Source organism: Ahaetulla prasina, chromosome 1 (assembly GCF_028640845.1).
Source record: "Ahaetulla prasina isolate Xishuangbanna chromosome 1, ASM2864084v1, whole genome shotgun sequence".
In the NCBI taxonomy this organism is placed as follows: Eukaryota; Metazoa; Chordata; class Lepidosauria; order Squamata; family Colubridae; genus Ahaetulla; species Ahaetulla prasina.
Window position 1 is genome coordinate 266,748,654 of NC_080539.1, and position 18,854 is coordinate 266,767,507.

The 18,854-nt window shown below is 32.7% G+C and overlaps 1 protein-coding gene across 7 annotated transcripts in view; it reads right to left on the reverse strand.

The window, feature by feature from the left end:
* Positions 1-3,415: 3,415 nt before the first annotated feature.
* The window catches only part of NAP1L4 (nucleosome assembly protein 1 like 4), a 41,742-nt gene continuing 26,303 nt past the window's right edge, over positions 3,416-18,854 (reverse strand). For 6 of the 7 annotated variants that reach the window (XM_058158167.1, XM_058158143.1, XM_058158175.1 and 3 more), the window contains 5 exons: positions 18,741-18,763; positions 18,146-18,265; positions 16,519-16,548; positions 14,490-14,546; positions 3,416-4,944 (listed from right to left, as the gene is read on the reverse strand). In XM_058158167.1, coding sequence (XP_058014150.1) covers positions 4,906-4,944; positions 14,490-14,546; positions 16,519-16,548; positions 18,146-18,265; positions 18,741-18,763 — 269 coding nt within the window. In that variant the 3' untranslated portion in view covers positions 3,416-4,905. Of the gene's footprint in view, positions 4,945-13,314; positions 13,357-14,489; positions 14,547-16,518; positions 16,549-18,145; positions 18,266-18,740; positions 18,764-18,854 lie in introns of all 7 variants that reach the window. The other variant, XM_058158192.1, reaches the window with a different exon arrangement.

Sequence of the window (18,854 nt, forward strand, 5' to 3'; positions counted from 1 at the left end):
ATATACATTTTCCAGTTAAAATACCTTGGGCAAAGTAATTTTATGTTGTCTGGATCAATTTTTCCCTTGCTATCCAGTTCACTGGGTGCCATATTGTATTTCCAGAGTAATGTAGCTAGTACAGCTTTCCCCTTATTTGGTAAGTTCCAGAACTGTTAATACAGCTGAACTACTATTCCCCTAGTGGTTGGGAATTCTGGAAGTTGAACACCTATACATCTGGGTTGGGGAAAACTGCATAAATAACTCATGCTACTGTTTCTTAGACTATTGATGTCTTGTTTCTATCCCTGCTTCCCCTCAGAGATATCAGCTTCTCAGACCTTCATAAAACTAATATTTGCACTTTTTCTGGCAAATTTAAAATACTGATGCACTCCTAACAGTAGCTGAGTTAGGTAATTACCATACAGGTCATCCAGGGAAAGAGAACCCAGGCTTCAAGATGTTCCTGAATCACTGTTCCCAGAATTGCTCAACACTGACTGGAGTGATCAGAACTGCTAGGTACTGTAATTCATTCAACTCTAGAAAGCTACAATTTCCATATCCATGCTATGATAGTATATTCAGTACTCAAACATTCAAGATAATCATTAAGGTATAGAGCAAACCTGATTCACAACAGTGAACTAGGAAATTATTGGAAGGAATCCTGCATTATTTTGCAGAGGAGTAATCAAAACAATTAGAACAAAATTTCCTTTCCTGTTAGACCAGACTAAGCATAATACGTTCTCCACTGATGGATGGATGGATGGATGGATGAATATCTGTCTGGCATTATCTGAAGAATTGCTATTTCTCAGGGTAACTGAGAATACCATGACTCTTCCTGTTTCACTGTCAGAATCAAAAGGAGCTGTTTTTTGAAAAGCTTGGGCTTAATTACAGGAAGAGAAGCATATCAATTATGTTTGAACACAAACCGAGCAGCATTCATCTGGAGAGCCCATTGTTATTCTATATAGAGTGATGAAGGACGACAGTGCTGTTCTCCTTGCTTGCCTAATTTATACCTTCTTTAATTTTGCCAAATCTTTTTTTGAATGTCATCTGTACAGACGTTTATCATTTTAGCACATTTAAATACAATAACCATTTATCAAAGCTTCAATTTTTTAATAAAAGGACTTTACCCCAACTTGATTTTATATAGAATTCAACTCCTATTAGTTTCAGCCAATTTTGAGACAAATCAGCCTCTAAAAGACTTTGGATTCTTGACCACTGCTTTGAAACTTAACAATTTTTGCTCTATTGGCCCGAGTTTTCTAAAGTAAAGCATATGAAATCCCCCCCCCCCAATTTAGAATTATTATTTCAACTTGACTTTCCAAAGGCAGCTTTCAAAAAAACAACCTTAAATGGGCTGCTTTTCAATTCTGAGTTTTGGGAGTAGAAAGATTTTGCATCGATGGGGCTCCAGTAATTATGTGAAATGCATAGTCTATTATGGTTGGTAAACTCTTTGGGAGGGGTGAGCAAGTAAGCAAAAAATAAGATAGTTTGATTAGGTAACATGTTGACTAGGTTTAGAGTTTGTCCTAAGTGAATTGATGATAGAACCTTCTAATTCCTGCTACTGTATGTCTGTATTAATATAATGGGCATCAACTCAAAATATAGAATTATGATTATATTTGTAGCCATGTAAGTTACTTTTTATCAAGTAAACATGTTTATTTAAGTCTCTGTAGACTGTTATATTGGGTATGTTATTAATTCTACTAAAAATAACTTCTCTGGAAAAGTATGAGGAGCTGGTTATTAATCTAGATACATCATTTATTAGGTATTTGTTATTACCTGATTTCCACACACCCCCAATATTTTAGATTTTGGAAACTTTCTGTATTATTCCTCCTTATCTTGACAGCTCTTATAATTCTATCTAGCTCAATATCATACACTAAATTTCTTTGCGAAAGTAACATGAAGACATAAGGATAACAGTCTCTCCTGCTGTTGCAGGTTTATATGGCCACTAAACCTGAGAACGTAGTAGGTAACCACTGAAAAAGGAGTCCCCAAGTGCTATTTAATTTAATAGAGATATTCAAACTGAGCAGCCAAACTATATTCCCGTGGTACTTAGATATCATTTTCATTGTTGCACTAAGATACAGCCCAACTCACTCATGGCAAAAATACCAAGTTTAACCTTCACAAACCACAGAAAACTGCATACAGCTGTGTGGGGAAAAACCCTATAATCCAGCCACAAATACTTCAACCTGAAAATAAGAAAATTGTCATCAGTGAACAGTGTAAATTAGCAGCCAAGTAATATTTAAACCACTGAATTATGAGATAATTAAAGCTAGGCCAAAATTGCACATTTGCATTTTTATCTCTACCTTTGAGTATTCTGGAAGTCATTTACTACTTTGTTATTAATATAAAATTTGTTACTTACAGGTTTACTGAGAAAAAGGAATTAAAAAGCATTAATTTTATTTGCTGTTATTTATACAAGAATGAGAAAGAAGAAACTCAATTATTCTATTGATAAGATACAGAACATGTAAAGAATTTACTCTGTTTCTCATCAAAATGCAAAACACTAGCTGGATTATTTTCTTCCTGAAAGTTTACTTACATTTGTAAAGACAGTTTTGGCTTGTTAACTGACTACACTTTGAATAACTATTATCATTCTTACTTATGAAGATGGATAGAATCTCTTTTCTCATTAACTATCAGTTGCCTTCCAAAGATTCCAACAGTACAAAAATGCATATTTATTTTCTTCTGATACATTTATCAAGGTTTCAGATGAGGTGAATAGAGATACTCTATTCTGATTTACAAGTGTTAGAATCAGACAGCTATAGAATTTCTTCACAGCTGCAGATACTACACTAGAAGTGTTTTAAGATATATTAAAAAATTAGAGCTGCATCAAAATCTCCAACCTCTCTCCCCCACATTTTTCCTATTTTATAATTTCCCTCCTTCTATTTTGCCAGTTCTCTTTTGCTTAATGTGCATGGAATTCATAATGTGCTCTATATTGTAATGCTAATTTTTTAAAAAATAAAAGCATTATTCTTCTACTTCTGATTTTTGTTTAAATTGCGTAGCATACCCATGATTTCTGTTGAATTCTACCGTCTTTTTTCAAATCTATTCCCTATAGATTTGAAAATAGTGTTTCTTAATCCTGGAAACTTTAAGATTTGTGAACTTTAACTCTAGAATAAAACTCACACATCTTAAAAGTTGCCAACACGAAGAAATACCACCCTAAAAATTCAATACTCAACTGAGTTCCACAGTTACCATATATACAGGGAAATTTACAACTGAAATCTCAGTAGGGATCCATGTGATTAGTTGCTAACTGTCACACACTAATGAATGCGACAAGAAAATGTCATGTATTGATAGAGAAACTATCAGGACAATATGCTTCATGTTTCACAACTTTAATAGAATATTCTAACTATTCTGTACAAATTGAAAACACCGTATTAAGTTACAAATGTATAAGATAAGGCTGGAGCACTCTCTACATGCCTGGTAACAGCATTCACACAATTGGTAATGAAGTGTTGCCATAAGCTGGCATTGTATGTTTAAGAAAGGTGAACTGTATTCTGAATATTCTTCGGAAGGATTCTGGAGCTTTAAAAACCATGGAAATGTAGAATGGAGTGACTTGATATTGCAGATCAACATCAGAACTATGCACCCAGGATGTATTTATATTTTTCCAATTATATGATATAGCTTTCACAGGCCCAAATTGGATCATCTTCCAATTTATTCAGAACATTATTTTCCATGTTTGTGTGTAGTTTCACTTTATTTTTTGTTTAATGGAAGCCACACTTTGCTATGTCCTCTGAATTACAATGCTGTAATTTGCACTTGATGGCTGAACCGTCACCAAGAGCATCTGCACTTGGTTTAAAGGTTGAGTACAAATTACAAAATGCTGTTTCAGCTATTACATCAAACTCTGGTCTGTTCTTATGACGGAAGATTAAAAGTGAAGTTGCACCGAACAGTGGAGAACAAGCATATAAAGTTGCAGCTTATGTCCAGGCTTCAAATCTTTGAATGTAAGAACGTCTGAACAGTGCCAAGCATAACTAAGGCAAACCAGGGATATATACTTAAGTGCTGCAACCTTCTCAACCTAGGGAGCCCACATCAGGCTTGCTGTTTTGAAATGTCTGAGAAGCAATCATTTTCTTGAGTAAAGTATGAATTTTCCACATACAAGTACCCATAGTTTATAAACAGGATTCTCTTCAAGTATTTTAAAACTATTAAAAGTACTAGTTCACCAAAGTACTTTAAAAAAAATGAATAAATAAGGTGAACAACTAAATGTCTCTCGACCACTCCTTTCTTCAAAGATATAGGAAATGTTATTTTCCATTTAAAATTACTGGAAATGACAATGTTTTAAGGTACTCTGTAGCACTAATCTGTCTGAATGGTTACAGGAGATTTATTTTAAAGGGAAAAGATCTACCAGAAGGCATATTGCTTTATTTGTTTTTACTGTATTTTATTAATTTAATAGTCTAAATATTCCTATTCCATAGTATTTTGACAAAAACTTACCTTGTGTTGAGGGTAAGTTTTTCAAAAAGGCAAATTATTTTTTTAATTTAATGGAAAAGCCTACAGAGACAGTTGAGCTAAATTGTACCAAAGGCTGTAGAGTGTGCTTTAATTAAACCTCATATTTCTCAAATGCATTAAGTTGCCACTGTACAAGTTAAGCAAAAATAAGAAAAGAGTTAGTGAAAATCATGCATTTGAAAACAATTTAGTTTAAGCATTGTTAATAAGATTGTGCTGCAGTAATGGAATTTCCTGAACTGCAGGCCAGGTATCCAAATATTGTTACAGGCTGTTCAAATATCACTCTGAAGTGGTATTTCCTTATTGTTGTTTGCATTCAGCAGGTTGACTGGCATCTTTCTGTTTAAAAATGAAAAGAAAAAAGAAAGATTTATGCAAGAGATATTTCAATATAATACTGAATTTAATTCAACATTAAATTTAATTTTGTATTCATAACTAATATCAGAACTAAGATATGAAAATGGTAATTTGAAAAGTAATATTCAAGATATTGTGTTCTGAGGGATGGAGATATTATTCTTTATCCTAAAGGCAAAACAACCAGTTAATAAAGCTGCATAGTGTTTTGGACCTAAAGGTTAAAAGGTGCTTAAGAATCAATTGCAGTCCAAATGTCACATCTTTTTTTGCAAATTTCAAAGCATGTCTTTTCTCAGGATCACAATCAGAGAAGTGTTTTGCCTTCAAATCTGAAGCACTGCTTATTAGCTACCCCTGTATTATAGCCATTACAAAAATAATGGATTGCAATAAAGCCGTATCATCCTATTTCTTACAGGCTAGGGGTTCACTTATTCTTTCCAGTAACTGGTACACCAATCTGTGTTTTTACATTTTTATATCATTCCTTCCTAAGAATTGGAATAAATAAATGGAAGAATGACATTCAGTATTGCTTGACCCAGACCAACAGTATCACACTTTCAGGTCATTGTTCAGAGGAATCTTTCTTGGTACCCACATTCTAGCATTTTTCAAAATATCTAAAAGATGCATAGAGACAGACTGAAGGTTAACCACATCCTGATAAAGGACTAGATTCTAAGATACTAGTCTCAATTTTTTTTTTCATATGCCATCAAGACACTACTGGAACATTTCTTAAAATAAAGAAATAAAAACATAATCCCAGTTTTAAGAAAAAACAAAATGCTGTAGGATCACATAAGAGTTTACTATCAGGGCAATGCCTGCAGAAAATACTGAAAGACAAAAAAGGGGAGGGTAATATGAAAAGCAGTCATTTGTGTCTACAATAAAGGATAAACTGAAACAAAAGTATCCTTTCTAGGCTATCCAAATTGTGTATGAATACAGGTATTCCTGTTTTGCAGTTTATTAAAGACAATTACAAAGGATTTTTGATAAATGTACTATTGTTTATTTTTAAAATTGCTTTTTTTAAAAAGAAAAGATCTTATTCTAAAGGAAAACCCAATATTTTTTAAATTAAAATACAAACAAGACATTTAAAGTCCTTCCTACACACCCCTGAACGGATAATGCAGATGTTCAATAGTTATCATAGCTAAACAGTTGTGTGCAAACATTTAGGCATCTCTAACTCAAATTGAGAGTGCCAGTTTGGCTTACTGGTTAAGGCACTAGACTAGAAAGTGGGAGAACCAACATGAAACAAGCTAGATGACCTTGGGCCACTCACTCACTATCAGCCCCAGGAAAAAGGAAATCAGCATGAATTGAGACTGACTTAAAGGTATGCCCCCTCTCAAAAAGGTAAAATTGAACATTTCAATGAATCCTTAAGTGAACAGATACATTGTACAGCAATATACTGTTGGTATATTGTACAGCAATAAACACAAGTATCTTTTCTGCAAATCTGAATGCATTCATATGCATTCATCTTCATATAAATATAAGGATCCGAAATAAAAACATGGAATATATCAGGTACAGAAATTTGGAATCCTTCAACAGCCAATTCAGTGCTCTTTTAAAAAAAAGTTTCAGCTATGAGGAATATTGTTAAGAAATAGAAGTTAATAAAACTGTTGAAGTAAAGGTAAGTTATGGAAACCCCAGGGGAAAAAAATACACTAGAACTGCCAAAAAGCTGGTCAGATCTGCAAAACAAAACCCAGAGATCATTGCAAATGGCCTTCTGAAAAGTTTAGCTGATAGTACAGTAATTATTCACAGGTGCACAATACAGCACTGCTTTGGTAACAATCATCTGCAATGGAAAGCTGGCAGAAAATACCCTTTCTTCTGATCTCAACATCACTGCCTAATCTATGCATGCACACACATGCACACAAACATTCTGAAATAAAAATTGAACTGTTTAGCCATAACCACACAATACACATTTGCAAAAAAAAAAAAAAGATAAAGCTAATGAAGAACATGCTGGCTATTTCAAAAGATAAAAGTTTAAAATACACCTTCAAAGTATTCAAGAACATTTATAGGAAACATAGCTTTTAGAGTAGCCTTCAGTTTAAACTTTGGTATCTCTACATGAAGATCTCAAATATATAATATATGCAGAATAATGTAAACATTTCCAAGCAAGAAGGATTCTGTGAGGAAGAGTGGAAGAAAAACTCCAAAAGCAAGGAAAAAACTCCCTATAACTTGTGATACTTTCCTGATACTCATTTGATAATTAGTTGTTAAAAGCATTCTCTTATTTTGCATTCCGTTCACCAACAATATATTTGAACAATAACAAATCTAAATCAAAACATTTTGACAGCACAGAAGTACAATAAGTTTGTGTAATTTTTTTGGTTAATATTAAAGATGAAGTTTACACAAATGTAATGCAGCATACTTATGGTGAAACAGTGGAACACTTTTAAAAAGGGATAATGAAAAGGGCAGATACAGGTGGTCCTTGACTTACAACCAGCTGTTCAATGTTATAATAGCATTGAAAAAAAGTGACTTTTCACACACACAACTATTGCAGCTTACCCATAATCATGTGATCAAAATTCAGATGCTTGATAATTGGCATGTATTTATGATAGTTGCAGTGCCCCTGAATCAGATCTTTTGCAACATTCTGACAAGGAAAGTTAATGGGGAAGCCAGATTCACTTTAAAACCATGTTACTAACTTAACAACAGCAGTGATTCATTTAATAGCTGTGACAAAATTATAAAATGGGGCAAAACTCACTTATAACTGCCTTGCTTAGCAACGGAAATTTTGGGCTTAATTGTGGTTATACATCAAAGACTACCTGTAATAAGCAATGCTGTTTTCCAAGTGACTGAATATTTTATTAAGAGAAGAATTACTAATTCCTATTTTCTCTTATATATTCTTGGTACACAAAACCTAACATTTCTACTATTAGAAAAGTTTCCTATGTAGGTCATGGAACCATTGATCAACCATGTGTAGCAGCTTCTTAGAACCAAGATTTAAATCGAAACATCCCCAAAAAGTGGTGGCAGCAAAACTGTCTATAAACTTAACTCTACAGCACAATAATCCATATCAAGACTACTTTGGGAACAAAAAACCCTAAAAAGTGACAGTATGATGATATTTTAGCCACTGGGATGTACACTTTACTGAGGATAAACAGGGAATATCTGGTGTAAGAGTAAGGAAAGCAGTAACTGAATATTCATAATTCAGGAAATAAAAAAATACTGAAGAAGCGTAGAGGAATATGATTATTAGTGTAGCTTCTAAATTAAATGAAGAGTTGTGAACAAGACAATACAACAGTCACTAACACCAGAAAATAGAAACCTAGGTTTTTCTACACTAGTGCAGGGCAATCTCAAGTGGGCATCTTATTCCAGAGGCAAGCACTGATGCTATTACCTAATTTGGGTAATGAAGTGTCTGCAAAACAACAACAACAAAAAACCCACAACAGCAAGCAAGCTCAGAGAGCACCAAGGATCTTCATGTCAACCCTAAGCTACAAATATTCTCCTTTATTAGTACTTAGAAAATGATTTAAGAGTTTCAGGACCAAAACTGTTGTTGGTTGCACTGGGTGACCAAAAGGGTAGAAATATTCTTGGAGGATAACAGGCTGTAAATTCTGAAGTATAATAATCACTCAAGACCATATTTAAGGTCTCAGACACCTCATACGTCTGATTGGTCATGAAGGGAGGTGTCTGGCTGGAGTCCAATGAAGATAGAGAAAACTGGCAAGTTCTTGCACTCTTGGTGGTAGACCTGTTGTCCCTATGGAGTCTTTCTTTACTCATGTTAAGAATGTGGGGAGGAAGCAGCTGAGAAAGAAGAGGGATGGAGAGTTGCACTTTCTTCCTTTCCCATTTTCAGGCTGTCTCTGCTTGAGAATCCCGTGAGAGGTTTTTCACCTTTCTCCATCAGCACAGGAGTGGATGGATGGAGGAGAAGGGAAGGGAAGGGGAAAAGACTGACCTAACAGAAAATCCCTGGTTGCACTTTGAAGTTTCCAGCATGCAGAATGATGTGGATCCTTGGGGAAATATTACCAGGCAACTGCTTCAGTGGGAGGCATGTTATTTCATTTATACAGAATTAAATTGCATGCATAAGTGCTAATGAATCAACCCTTAAACAATTTACAGCTAAAAACAGTGATTTCTGAATCTTTCAATAATTTCCTTTCAAATGAATACCTACTATATTATATGCAAGATCTTCTGCAATGGATAATAAACCTTTAGTTTAAGTAACATCTTCCAGAACTTCCTCAAGTGATTCTAAAACTCAAATGCAGTAAAATGCTGCACTATTAAGTGTTGTGAAAACAGGAAGTAAAATATTCTAAAACAAGATGTCAGATATAGATGATAAGAATATCTGAGGAGGAAAAACAGTTTAAAAGCTGATCAAGTTAATGGCTTATTCTGAAGAAAGACCCTGCAGAAGCAAGTACAAAAGTAAACAATTTCAAATACTGCAATGTTCTTCAATAAAATTTATGTGGAATTACTAAAGAGTAAAAATTTGGGCTATCTGTCAATCTACTTTTCACAAAGAGAAAGTTTTTCAGATGAAACAAGTTTCTGTTAAGACCATATATATACAATTTTAAAATCAATTATTGATGAAAAATGACAAATTTCAAATCAAAATGCCAGCTTAATAAAGGAAAGATATTTAAATACAAATGACAACTATGTTGATACATTAATAGCATCAAAGAAAAAGAGAGGGAAATTAAACCAATCTAAATGCACAAAGTAATGATAGAGGAATGTTATTAATTTAGCATAGATGACACTCCTTTTAAATGTCAAGCTAAATCACACTGAGTTTGGAACAATATCTTCTCATGAGTTACAAATACTGAACATATACTAAAATGTCTTAATGTTTTAAGACATTTTGTCTTAAAACATTAAGACAAACATTTTGTCTTAAAAAATGTTTAAGGACTGGCTCCGCTCGTTGAGAAGCAGCTTTGATTAGGCTGCTAACTCCCTAGTCTCTAGAGCTGTCAGGACATCGTAAATCTGGTCCAACAGCTTGGAAATCTCTTCCCTCGGGCAAAGAGGGAGAGATGAGCATTCAGGCTGAAGTTGAGACACCCAAATATAGCCACAGAAAAAGCTTCTGAGGCTTGCGGGGAGCTCTCCTTCCATAGCCTGATAAGCTCCTGGGGGAGGGTATCTGCCTTTCATGGCAGACAAAACGTAGCGTCCAATTTCCACGGCAGGAATTGATTTATGATGGATTGTAACGTGGACGGAGCAGAAACTGGAGTTCTAGCACTTGTTTGTAAGAAGACTGCAAGCCCCTGAGGATATATTTGCTGCGAAGATAGGAGAGAAGAAAGCAAATGGCGGTTTTGTGGAATGTGTGTACTGGAAACGAAAGTTAAAGAAATGCTTACTAACAGCTAGTGTCGAATTCAAAGATATATAGGAAGATACTGATTAAATGGAAGAAACGAGAATTTTATGATTTATATTTTTTCTTCTTCTTTGGGATTATAGTGATTTAGAAGAAAAGTTTTTTTAATTTTTCTTTTTTAATTTTTTTTTTGGTCCGTTATTAAGTTATATTTTTAAAAAATGGCTTTTAAGCAAATAGTACCAAAAGTCATTAAAAACTTTGAAATTTCTTCAGTTCAGATTCAAAAATTAAAAGAAGAAATCAAAAAGGAATTAAGAAATTCTTTACAGGAGTTTTTGGAGAGTCATTTTTTAGAAATAGATCAAAAATTTGATGAAATAGAGAAAGAGATGTTGGATTTTAAGGAAGTGGTGGAAGAGCAGAAGAGGGAAATGAAAATGGTAAAGGATGCAATTGCGCAAATATTAAGCTCTTGTATTCAGATGGAAGATGATCTTGCAGAAATTAATAAAGCTAATTTAGAGTTGCAAAGGAAAATAGAGGAAATTCAAAAAAATCAAAACAATTGGAACTTAGATAATAAGATAGAAGATATACAGGCAAAGATAGATAGGGCAGATGAAGAAAGAGTAATATTACAATATAGATTAATGGAATATGCTATAAGGGTGAGGGGTTTGAAGCAAAATAGGAAGGAAAATTTAAAAGAGATTTTTACGCAAGCCTTTGCTCAGATAAAGGGTGTGGAGCTGGAAGATTTTGAGATTAATATTGAAAGAATTTATCGTGTTAATTCTTGGTGGGCAAGACAAAATAGAGTACCGAAGGATGTGGTTATTTATTTTACGATAAAAAGGTTAGGTATGAAATTTTGCAAGCCTTTTATAAAAATAAATTTCAAATATTGGGACAAGATATAAAAATGATGAAGGAAATTCCTCCTAAACATAAAATGTTAAGAAAGAGAAGAGAATTTGCTTTTTTAGTGGATGAGTTTAAGAAACATCAGATATATTTTAGATGGGAAGTTCCAATGGGTTTGTCAGTGAATTTTAGAGGCAGAAAGTATTTTCTTAATTCAGTTATGAAAGCGAGACATTTTTATATTAATGTTTTAAAGAGTGGGAATCCTTTGTTGTTAGATGCTAAGTTAATTGGTTTGGAAATGATGGAAAATAGAATAGGAGAGGGGAGGAATGTTTAAGATGTGAATATGATGATTATGGTTAATTTTTGGAATTGATTTGTTTAGGATATAAATTATAGGATTTTTGTTATTTGCTATTTGTATGGTATAAATCTATGGGATGATATTATTTAATTGTGAAGGATGGAAAGTGAAATTTATGAATTTAGATAATGTGAATGTAATGATTTTAATTGTTTACTGTTATATTGTGGATGTAGTTTAAATGATTATTTGTTTTAATTGACACGTTTATAGATAGTAAAAGTTATGGTTAAGCTGAAAATATTATATTTGAGAGATTTTATTCGAAATGATATTTGATTGGGAGTAGTATTGGAAGATTGTATATTAAATGTTATGACAATTGAAGAAATATATAAGTGATAAAAAATTGAATTTGAGAAGCTGGATTGTAATTTAAGAAATGGACTTATGAAATTTGAAGGAATATACAAGTGGGTGAAAAAAATTTGAATTTTAGAAGATGGACTAATTTTTAAAATGGACTGTAGGAAGAAGTAATATGTGAAGTTGATATTGCTTCTTTTCTTCTTTTCTTTTTATTATTCTTTCCTATCTCTTTACTTTTATTGTGAGGGGATCTAAAATTTCAAATTTTTAAAGGTGGGAGGTTATGTATATTTTGTATACTTTAGCTTGTGATTGTTGGTCATAATACCCGGTATTTGCTCTGGGAAGTCTGGGGGAAGGGAGGAGGGGGAAAGGGGAAATGATACATGGATTGATTATTAATGTACAGTAAATTTTTGAAGATATGAAATTAAAATTTAAAATGATATTGGGGATGCTCGACTGCCATTTCAGAAAGAAAAGGAGAGAGGAGTAGAAGGAGAGAAGAAAGTAGGTAGGAAAGAGTAGAGAAGGAGGAGGGGAATAAGAAGGTTAGATAGGGTGGAAGAAGGGAGGAGTGGAGAAGGAGGAGAGGAAGTAGTAAAGTGAAGGAGATGAAGGATGGGAAAGTAGTAGAGGGTAGAGAGGGAGGTTGTGAAGAAAGGAAGTGGCAATCGGGCAGGCCTGAATTAGTAATAAATAAAAATTAATGATTAATGATGGATAATAGTTTGTACATAAATATGATGTTGGAAAATGGAAATAAAAATTATTTTTTAAAAAAAATGTTTTAAGTCACTAAAGCCTGCACAAAGAACCAACACACTCACACACATGCACGCCCAATAACAAATACATTCTAGATTGTACTTTTAAATGAAATAATGTTGACCTCCACCCCTCAATATCCCATTCCAGAGCTGTGATGTCACTGAAAGCATTTCAACACTGCAACAGGCCACCACAACCTTAACAGAAACAATCTGATCTTGAAACAGACTATTCGATCTGTAAGGGTAAACAGCTCAATATTTGAATAGGCTAGAACATTTCTTTTTTTAGCTTGTATCTGGACATTTGAGAACGCATATCTAAATAAATATTAATTTCCTCTCAAAAACGGTAATTTCCTCTCAAAAACAGTAATTATCTATATCTATAATTTAAGAGTCACATCTATTTTATATATTTTTCTTAACATTTACCTTGTGGACTTAATTATACATACTCTTGATAAAGTACCATTTTTTCCCTATAGAATAGGTGAATGAAACAAATTAGGTACTTAAATGAATGAAATTTGCATGGGTTCAAAAAAAAAGGGGGGGGAGGGAGGGAGCCTTGGAAGTTAGGTATTAATGGAATTCAACCTTACCTATAAATGAATGAATGAATGATAAACAGACTTAAATTACACCTAAACAGGGAAAAATTGAAACGAACTGTCAGCATAAAAGAAAGATGAAATGGACCCAAATAAACAAAAGTAAAAAGCAGTAACTAATATTCCAGAAGGCACAAAAAACAATGTCACATACAATCACTCACAGAAATAAGCATATTTTCCATTTTTTCTAGCCAAAGATGTTAACACTTGCCTGCAATGCATTTCATTTTCAATTCAGTAACTATCACATCATTACTGTAATAGTTATATAATAGTCATAAGAAACATTATCTCTAAGCCATGTGTACAATTGTGCCAAGTGTACAGGTTATATGTTCAAGTCCACATGTACAATGTTCAAAACTTAAATCCAATTTTCACATGTAAATATTTGCTTATTTTACTTTTAATATAGATCTCTGGTCAATGTATTGCAGATAACCAGCTATCAGTGTAAGTAAAACTAGTTTGAGAATTGATGACAAGGATTCTTTCCGTGCTGTAATTTTAAAAATAAGTCTGGGGCGGGTGAGTGAAAAGGGAGGAAAGGGAGAGACGCTTCATGAATTATTTCATCTTACCTACATGACTAAAATTTTCATTCAAGAGAAAAAGATCACATAGGAATACCACATAACAATTACATCACTATAAATCTCCCTGCAATTGTATATGTGGAATTTATCAAGTGTAATCTGCAAATTAAGAATTCTTTTTCTTAGGCAAGTAGGAAAAAATGAAATGAATAAAGCAGATTTTGGTATTTTAGAATAAAAAAGAATAGAAACACAAAAGCAAATGGGCATAAAATGGACAAATATATTTTAAACCTGCAAACTTTTAAATAAGCAGGCATATGTTAAAATATATTTCTAAGTTTATATAAATATATGTATACAAGGCAAACAGAATTTGCTATTTATAATGTATGTCATGTTATAAAACTATTAATTTGTCAGTTAAAGAAAATGAAATGAATTAGTATTAGCTTAGCAATAGCAAGGAAAAAGTGAGAATGTATTCATTTGAATGAATAATGAACAAAAAGAAAATTGGGCCATTTTAAAAAAAATGAATTATTAACTTCAGGATTAGCAGAATTTATGTGGCATGTGGTGCAATTTATAATTTTGGCTTAATATAAATACTTAAACAGAGCTTACCTTAGGTTCACTTTCTGCATCTTCCTCCTCTTCTCCTTCTTCTTCCCCTTCTAATTCCTAGATTTAAAAGGAAAGGACTGGAATAAGTATGCTTTTTTTTTTTGACAACCAAGACTTTGACATCATTATACACATTGTTTCATCCACTTTTTTTATTGTCTACTCTTACTAATCACAAAGGCCAGAAACATGAGTCCACTACTTTGTAATATTAAATGCATCTGTTATCAATTGGATCTTCCTATCTTTTCAGAGAAAGGAATATTAGTCTCTGTAATAAGTTAATGGCATCGTTTAGGTGGAATGATGATACTAGATTCTTCTGTCTACAGAGTTTATCAAACAAGCTTGTTACCCTGAGGCAATTTGATTGCTAAAGGTCTTTGTAACTTTTGAAAAGATTTGAGATCAAAGAGGGTTTTCAAGTAACAAAACTGGTAAATGCCATGAAATGCTGTGTTTTGAGAAGATGTGATAAACACAAGCCAATCTTTGCACTGAAACTGATGATATAGACTATTTAACATTTCCTTTAGCTATTCTGACAAGAAAAACTAGACAATTTTTTTTGGTATTTTATTCTTTTTAAAAGTAGTCGAAATAACAATAAGAGAAGACTAAAATAACATCTTTCTAAGAACGAACACATTTCAGGTAATTTCATCCTTCTTTTCTCCTGAATGATCATGAACATTTTTACTCTCTTAACTGTTACAGTATTAGTAATTCCAATAAGACTTTCAAAATGATCAGTAACCTATCTACCAAAAAAAAGTGCTTTAAATGAGTGGACTATTCCTTCAATGTTGTAGAAATAAAGTCAGCAAGTCTTATCTTTGGAAATTCTGCTGTATCAAAGTTTGGCAGAGGAATAAATATTGCAGAAGCTTCTCATAGCTGAAGAAGTTATAGCAGCTTACTTACAAACATACTCACTACACTTGCCTTCCAAAATCTTATGGTTAGTGATAAACATCCATCATACCTTATACTGGAAGTCTCAGAAAACAGAAGAAAGAAGAAACAACAACCAGAAGGGGGAAAAGCAGGATGGTTCCTTTTATCAATAATTAAATTGTTTAAAAATGAATAAAAGGGTGGAGGATGGAAAATAGAAAAAAGACCTATCTCTGCTCTATATAGTGTATTTTTCGGAGTATAAGATACACCCTTTTCCCCAAAAAAGAAGGTGAAAATCTGGATGCGTCTTATACTCGGAATGTAGTCCCGCTCAGCTTCACAAACCGAGGTTTTCAGAGGCTGAAAAAAAGCTCCAAACGGAGCTTCAGAAAAAAAGCCCCAAATGGAGCTTTACGGAGCTTAGAAAAAAAGCTCCAAACAGAGCTCCATGGAGCTTAGAAAAAAGCCCCAAACGGAGCTTCAGAGGCTTTTTTTCTGAAGTTCTGTTTTGGAGGCTTTCAGAGGCAGGATTTTTTTTTCTGAAATAGTGTTTCAGAGGCAGGAAAAAAAAAGCCAAAAAAAGCAAGGCACAGAGCTCACAACCAAGAAACCTGTTGCTAAAATCAGGTTATATGATTTCTGTCTTTTGAGAAGCAGAAGACCAGATCCACAGAATATCTACCACTAAACTATGTTTTGTATTATTTGTAACTGGAAATTAATAAACATAGGATTCTTCTAACTTCAGCCTACTTTCTGCCTTCCTGACTAGCGTAAAATTTTCAGAATTGCATTTAACTTCTTTTTAATGTAATTGTAAAATAAAATTAAATAAAATAATTAAATAAAATAATTCAGGAATTCTAGTTCTTTTAAACCTCTAGCTTCCCTTTGAACTAGACTGTCTTATAAATATATACACAATAGCCATTTTGTTATTACTGACTTTTGATACTGAGGTATTCCCTCTGGATCAATAGATATACACATGCAAAACACAAAAATTAAGATTAACATAAAACCTCAGATTGCTAATCCCTGTTCTAAAATGCATCTCCTTGATTATTCAGCCTACAGTATTTATTATGTATTCCACTGAAGGAAAAATATTAAACCATGATATACTCACCTCCTCCTCTCCTTCCTCTCCTTCTTCAAACTAATTAAAAGGATGGAGTAGAGTAGGAAGGGGGAGAGAGAAAATCATTTAGATATTACTTTACACTCATTACAGGTAGCATTTATATGAATATTTGAACCATAATTTTCCCCAAATCCATTTATATACATTTGACAGTTTAAAATGTATCAGACTAACACCTGCATACACATACTGAACAGTTAAATATATATTTCTACAGTCCCATAATTATTTCAGAGAAGATGAATCGATCACTTATCCTAAATACAGCAAAGTACTTTCAATAGATGTGAACATTTTTTTATTTCAATATTCGTCGTGAATTTCTATGAGGTTTTGGTAAATGTTCAATTGACTGGTTATGTTAAGACTGCAATGCCAATCTAGATGGAAGTATATCATTGACCTTGACTATCTTGAAAAGCTAAGCAAGGCTGGACCTAATATTGAAAAGACCATCAAGAATTATCAGGTTTGTATACCAGACAGGTAAGTTAGATAAAAAACATGGAAGAAGGTAACAGCAAATCATTTCCCTATTATTATCAAGAAAACCAGATGGGTTAAGTAGCCAGGATCTGGGCTGAGTTCAACCCAAACGAGTCTCTATTTTTTACTTTTCCATAAATAGAATATTAAAGATCTGAACAAACATTCCTGCTTGAGCAGAGGGTTGTTATTCTATATTTTACATAATTTATCTTTTTTATTTATTTTGTTTTTAAAGCTACAAAAAGGAACAATTGTCATACAAACAGCAAAACTGTGCAATATTTTCTTTAAGATAGGATAATATACTGAACAAAAGATTAGCTGGGAATTTCTCAGTCCCATATCACCCCACAGTGGTAAGTTAAGTGAACAGCACTATATAAGCTACTATCTTTTCAGACTCAGCATTTCTACACACTTGTTACGGTAATAACAACCTATTGGTAGAACTGTTGTTAGGATTACTATTATACTGGACATTGAAACTTAAGTGCTATTTAAATATTATTGAAATTACTAGTCTTCTTTATATATTAGGGTCCAATGGGGGAATTACACACTGACTCAATTTCTTGTGTACAGGTCCTTGTCCTTGTTTACCTCAGGTATTGTTGAATGATTACATGTTAATAGCAATTGTAGTAATAATAAAATGCATCTAGCCAAATGCATGAATTAATTTATAGCATGGACTTTGTTCTTTCATTAGTCTAATATAACAGGAAAGACATGAAATAAAATACACCATAACTTTTTCTTATTCTATGAATATTCCTGTTTTATAGCCAGCTCTATTTCATGTAGTATATAACTAATAAAAAAGCAGAGTCAAACCTCAATTTTTGTTTCCAAATGATGTTCCATCATTCATTGTTTCTAAGTAAACAAAATCCTTACTGGGAAATTTTTGAGGTGAGTATTGCCCATCTAGTTTACTTACAAGATGCAGGACTCACATATGGTGGAGAAATTACCAGCTACTGTAATTGTTAATGTATTATTAATCTTGACTTTAAAGCTTTGAATTTTCTTTTCTAATCAGCAAAATTATTAAAACCAAATACAATGCCTCTATGCGAAAACAAACAAACAAATAAACCTGAAATAATTGGAAGACACATACATTATCATCATCCTCTATAGCTTCTCCAGTGAAATAGAGTACAGCACGGGGCACTATTCTTTCACGGAAGAAGTGCCCAACTTCAAAATCTATGGCTAAAGTACACTCTGAATCTTCATCCTGTAAAATTAAAAGAAGAAATTATGCATCTATATAACTACATCTATCTTATCATCAAAAAATCATTTAAAATGAGTAATAGAAATGAAATTGAAGTATTTTGTAGGATCTATAGATATGCATTTCTACTTATTTACAACTGCTAAAGAAGAGAAATCTGATTTATAGAAGTTTGTTCCCCAAACTTGCAATTTTCTATTAAGTAATATCAACATAATTTTATTAGAAAGTCATTTTTATACACCAGTCAAAGCAAAAAAAATACTATAAACAATTATTGACCTTTGGAGATCAAGTAGAGATTACATAATGCTTAGAGAACAAATACCAGAGAAAAGGAGAAAAAATAAATAGAAAGCTATTAGTGAATTGATTAGACTTTATGCAATATTGATAATGAAATGTCTGATATGAACAATCAAATGTGAAGCTATAAAGCTGAATTCACTATTTAAAAAAATGAAATAAAACTCACCAGTGATTCTCCATCTCCTGAAACTACAGAGGGAAAAAAATCAAATGTATTGTAAATTGTTTATAAAGCAATTTTTGTGTTTCAAATGCTGACATGCATAGTATTTATATGATT